This window comes from Cajanus cajan, chromosome 4 (assembly GCF_000230855.2).
Source record: "Cajanus cajan strain Asha chromosome 4, NIPB_CcT2T_4, whole genome shotgun sequence".
Taxonomy (NCBI): domain Eukaryota; kingdom Viridiplantae; phylum Streptophyta; class Magnoliopsida; order Fabales; family Fabaceae; genus Cajanus; species Cajanus cajan.
In genome coordinates this window covers 77723047-77728789 of record NC_138520.1, presented here as the reverse complement: position 1 = coordinate 77728789, position 5743 = coordinate 77723047, and the positions used below count along the sequence as shown (strand labels likewise).

The window sequence follows — 5743 nt, the reverse complement described above, 5'->3', positions numbered from 1 at the left end:
AAATGTGGGAGTAGCGTTTAACAATAGGATTAGGATATTAAATTTAAAGATTATGTTTTCATTAAAAATAATTAGTGATGGATGATACTTAACGTGTGGATTGAACCATACCCTACACTAACACAATTAGTGGGTTTTGTACATTAGTAACCTGATCAAGAATTGCCAATAGACTTGATTATGACAAAGCACTACAAAATCAACAGCATTACTCTATTCCTCAGTAAAATCTGTAAAAGTAAATTCATAAGCAATAGAACTAAATTCACTATTAATAACTCTGGACTTAAAAACTAAATGAGTGAACACTTGATGACATATTATACTAGTTTAAGTAAATTCATAAATATATTCTCAAAATTGAACGAACAATAGTTAATACATATGGATAGATCAGGAGTCCTAACTCTGGACATGTAGAACAACTATCTTAAAAATGAATAATTGACTTTACTCAAATCAAGAATACAACTTAAATGATACCAATCTTGTTGGCTACATCCAAGGCATCGTAATCTGGAGTCAATCTAACATAGGCTTTCTTGGTTCCATCCGGCCTGCAATAAAGAAAATAACCAGGTTGGTAAAAGCACCAAAACAAACATCACTACTTAATATAATAATATATGCAATACTCATAAAACAGCAAACACAACAACATAACTTCATTATATAGTTTTAGTTGATTCATCATTACATCGTTATTGTGAATATACTTCTGAAGACACATGAAAATACTTTCCAGTAACCACTGTAAGTTAAAAAACTAGTCTTATATGAATTCGATTGTTTTCCAATAATTCAAATTTACATGAAGCAAATCTATATACATAGTCATTAGCATTACCTGATCAAAGTGTTAACTTTCTTGGCCTGAATGTCATACATCTTCTTCACAGCATCTTTAATTTTCTTTTTGTCCGCACGGAGGTCAACAATAAAAACCAGCGTGTTGTTATCCTCAATTTTCTTCATCGCAGACTCAGTAGTCAATGGGAATTTAAGAATTTGATAATGGTCCAGCTTGTTCCTTGGAGGTCCACTAATACGAGGGTACTTGGGGTTTCTTTCCTTCTTCAATGTCTTTGGCCTGTGAAACGTAACTGATGTTCTGATCTTCTTAGCTTTCTTTTTAAAAACTTGGCCACCTGATTTCACAGCCTTGGCTGTCTTTAAGGCCTGAGCTTTGGGATCAGCCTTTTTAGCATTGTCCACTGCCCAAGAGAAAATAAAAGTAATTCCACTGTTAGCATGAATCAAGCATTCTTTTTTCTCCACATTAGCTGATACCATGATGCATATATAACAATTCACTAAACCAACAAGAATATCAAACAAGCAAAAAAGGTGATCAGTTTCAATCATAAATTGGCAAAGAAAACTAGGGCATTTCTTAAGATAATGCTCGGGAAGGTATTGCAAATTTAATAGCAAGGAACACAAGATACTTATGCAATCATGTCCAATACTACAGAACTCAACATGTAGCACCATCATTTGTCAAAATCACAGCAAAGAACAACCACTGCAAACACAATAGTATACATGACAAAGAATATATTCTTCACCCATTTTTTAAATTGGGCATACATATCCATTCAGTTCTTAAGCACACATTGAAATTCAAGAGCCCTATAATCAAAGGAGGGTAGGGTAGGAAAACAGAACCAAAAAACTACACTGCATTTACCATACGCACCATATGGACGGATCAAGTAACCAACATCAGCAATCGGGATATCTTTTACACACTTAGCACAAAGCGTATCATTACTAGCATCCAATTTTTTCAGCAAATAAAACACAAACATCAACATTACATACATGAACAGCTAGATAGATAAATAATATTAAAGAAATGGACATTAAGTAAATAATGCAAGACTCACCTTTAGCAGGAGCCATTGCAGTCACTCACCTACAATCCTCACAACCTCCTGCATATATACATATAACACTCCACTGCATTAGCCGATACGAATTAAACTATAAACCAATTTTTTTCAAAAAAACAAATCCAAAGCTACACGACCTCGCGCTTCAGAGTTCGGATTCAAAGTGAAAAGGACTGCGTAGAAAGGCATGAAACTGAATCAATCAAAAATAAAATGAAAACCTTAAAAAATAGGAGGGCTGCTTCTGCGGCCAAAACTAGGGTTTTGGGTTGAACTATGAAATAAGTGAGGTGAGTACAGTGACTTATATAGAACACAAAATTACACTAACAATCTTGTCGGGCCTCAGATCAGAAGCCCAAAAAACACTTGTGCGTTAGCTTTTTAAATGGGTTGAGGATCACATCGATGGACCGGTTCGAGACAGAAAGCATAAAAGCTGATCATATATACACATCTATTTTTTTATACATACACACCTTTTTTTTTTAAATATTAAATTTCTAAATTATCCTTAATATTATTTGGAACAAAAAAATTTCTATTCTGGAAAGTATTTTTAAGAAGTGTGTTTATACATAATTTCAATACTAAACTTATTATTTCGGAAAGAACTTTCTGCTGGAATAATTCTGAAAAATATTTTTCGAAACACTAAAATTACTATTTTAAAAAGTTTTTTCTGGAATTATTGCAACAAATACACACGGCTAATGTTCCAGAAAAATTTCCGAAACTATGTAAGAAACTCACTTTTAGAAAGTTATTTCCGGAATAAAATTTTTTCAATTCCAAAAAGTAATTTTGGTAACACTATAATCTCCCAAGTTTCTTTTTTGAAAGTATAAACAAATTTAACGAAAGTATGGACAAATTTAAATTACCAATATACCTTTATCCACCCTTCGTCGTCCACTATCGAACCAAATAATGCCAAAAATTTAATTAATTATTAATTTTTGTTGTGCACAAGTAATATTAAATAAGTTGCAAAAAAATACTTATAGATGTAAAATGTAATTTAACATATTAATTTTTATCTTGTATTGAATGTAGAGAACGATGGAGATTGAGTGAAAAATTAGAGTTTAAAGAATGATAGAGTAGAAAGTGAAAAATGAAATTTAAAAGATACAAAAATAAGCTATAACTATGTTGATTGTTAAAGGGAAAAAATTAAGAACAGAAGATGAAAAAAGAATAAAATCAACAAAGTGTGACCAAATAGATAATGATAATGATGAAGAAAAAAAAGAAGAATCAAAGAAGGAGGTGAATGAAAAATAATTTTAAAAATAAAACTTAAAATAAGAATTGAATTAGAAGGATATTTTAGAAATTTTATTTTAAAAAAAGAGAGATAGAAGATGTATTTATAAAAGATGGGAGGTGTATATATCATAAACTAAGCATAAATTAACCCAAAAAAATATTTATTTATTACAGTTTGTGTAAGTATTTTTTAAAAATAAACATAGATAATTTTTTTGGGTACGAAAACATAGATAATATTACACATGTCATATGAATTAAAAAAAACGAAAAATTGATAAAAATAAATATTAATTAAATTGATAATTATTTGTTTTATTAGTAATACAAAAACTAACGTAAACTAAAAAAATATGATAATTTTCAATTTTTTTATTTTTTTTAAAAGAACTCAAAAATAATTTGATTGAAAAAAATTATTTTATTTTATAGTTGGTTTACAAACACTATAGAATTTAATTTTAATACATTGCCGATATAAATATTTTTGTATTGTTTATTAATCAAAAACACCTATTAATTTTTAAACAGGTAATTATTGCTTAGTGGCTGAGAGATGAAATTAGAGTAGCTAGAAGTAAAATTTATACACTCAATATAAAAAAAAAATTGTTTTTATCAAAGTCAATAATTTTTTATATACGACAATTTATGATTAAATGACAAATTAAAACACGTGAATACATACATTTAAATTATGATTGAATTTGATTAAAAAATTTAAATACTAGTAGAAGAAATTAGGGGCGGCGAGATATGTATATAACCAATTAATGGCAGTGCCTCCATTTCAAATTCATGTTAGTTGATATTTTCAATTTTCAACGAAATGCTAAGTCATTTATTCTAACTAAAGATAAAATTAAAAATAAAGATTGTCTTTATATTAATTTAGAATATAAATGATAAAAGTTATATGGATGATTTATAATTAAAAGATGGGTGATTTGAGGTAGTGATGGGATAAAAATGCTTTTTAAAAATGTATACTCCAAAATAGTGTATACCTTTATATTTATATATTATTATAAATTTCATTCCTTAATAAGCATTATTATTTTGGAAAATTGGAATACCTAACTAAGGATTTATAAAAGTTAAGAAAAATAATAAGAATATTTTAATATATTTGACCACTAATATATATTGTTGTCGGAGTAATATTTTTTTAATCCTTATGAAAAAAGTTAAAAGTCTATTGATTCAAAATTAAGAAAGTATATAATAAAACATGTCTTGTGATATATTTATACTTATCATTATTATCAATTCAAATATAATTGCGATTTTATTTTTATAATTAGTAAATATCATATCTATTGTATGGTTCTTTATAAATGTATATAAAATGTACAAGTATAAAGTAAAAAAAATTTGAAAAATCTTTAAAACTATTTAAGCTACAATTATATGAAAGCTTGAAAAGTTGAATTGTTGAGGTAAAATGATATGAAACGGGCTAGGTTGCGACCCAAGCATAAAACAAAATTTTTAAAATGGACTCGAGACTTCTTAATGCACTAAATAATTGAATTTTCTTTTGTTGAGCCAAGTGTAAAGCCCATATTAGTTCTTGTTATATTGTTCAGACTACTCTCGGAAGTTCTTTGATGAATTTGGATTTTCAATTCTTGTTTAGCATTCCCTTAAGTTTTGGTTTTCTCTCCAGTAACATAACAATTGGTGTTTTCATCTTGCCCTCATGTCTCCCCGATCTTCCAAAGACGCTGACCCTAAATCTCATAAGGATGAGGAAGATCCCATTTCCATTCTCATTGCACAGGTAGCTTCCTTACAATCCCAATTTGATTCTCAATCACAATTACACGCCACCAACCCACAAAACCCTCACCTCTATTTTATCTGCTGTTTTAGCTCAATTGCCACCTCTTTCACCAAATCACACCACTTCTGACCCTACCCCACCCACCCATTTCCCCTCGTCTTCGTCTAATCTCATCTTACCTGTTCAGTTACCTTCACCGACTTTTCACTCTACACTCCCAACCACAATCACCTCGATCATTCCTCAATATCTCCAATAGTGGCACGAATATTTTACAAAGGATGAAGCAGACAAAGATTTAGTTAAACGATGTTTGGAGTCAACAGACAATGGTGATATATACAGAGTTCAAAATCACTTACTCTATTTTCATCATCGTTTATATGTACTTGACCATGCTGATTGTCGAACACAACTTATGGAAGAGTTCCACAATTCCCCAATGGCAGGACAATCCAGATACAAGCCCACCTTGTACCGTATAGCAACTTCATTTTACTGGTCGTCCATGGCTAAAGACCTTCAAGAGTTTGTCTGTAGATGCACCGTTTGTCAGCACATGAAGAGTCATACACAGAAACAGATGGGGTTACTCCAACCTTTAGCTATACCTCACAAAATTTGGGAAGATCTTAGTATGGATTTTATTACCTGTCTCCCTTGTTCTCATGGTTATAGAGTCATTTGGGTCAGGTGCGATCGCTTAAGCAAGGCGACTAATTTTGTTGCCCTGCCAACTCACTTCAACGCCAACCAGTCGACTCACCGTTTTATGCAGGAAATTTTTTGA

At 30.3% G+C, this 5743-nt stretch overlaps 1 protein-coding gene across 2 annotated transcripts; it reads right to left on the bottom strand.

Annotated features, from left to right (window-relative positions):
* Nucleotides 1-326: 326 nt before the first annotated feature.
* LOC145949357 (large ribosomal subunit protein uL23) lies at nucleotides 327-2227 on the bottom strand. 2 transcript variants are annotated; one of them, XM_083073162.1, is made up of 4 exons: nucleotides 2117-2227; nucleotides 1890-1937; nucleotides 848-1214; nucleotides 327-557 (listed from the first exon to the last, which is right to left on the bottom strand). In XM_083073162.1, the coding sequence occupies exons 2-4, from the start codon at nucleotides 1903-1905 to the stop codon at nucleotides 473-475; spliced, it is 468 nt and encodes a 155-aa protein (XP_082929288.1). In that variant the 5' UTR covers nucleotides 1906-1937; nucleotides 2117-2227; the 3' UTR covers nucleotides 327-472. The 2 variants fall into 2 exon arrangements, with proteins under 2 accessions (XP_082929288.1, XP_082929289.1); XM_083073163.1 differs by having other exon boundaries at nucleotides 2033-2187.
* Nucleotides 2228-5743: the final 3516 nt, after the last annotated feature.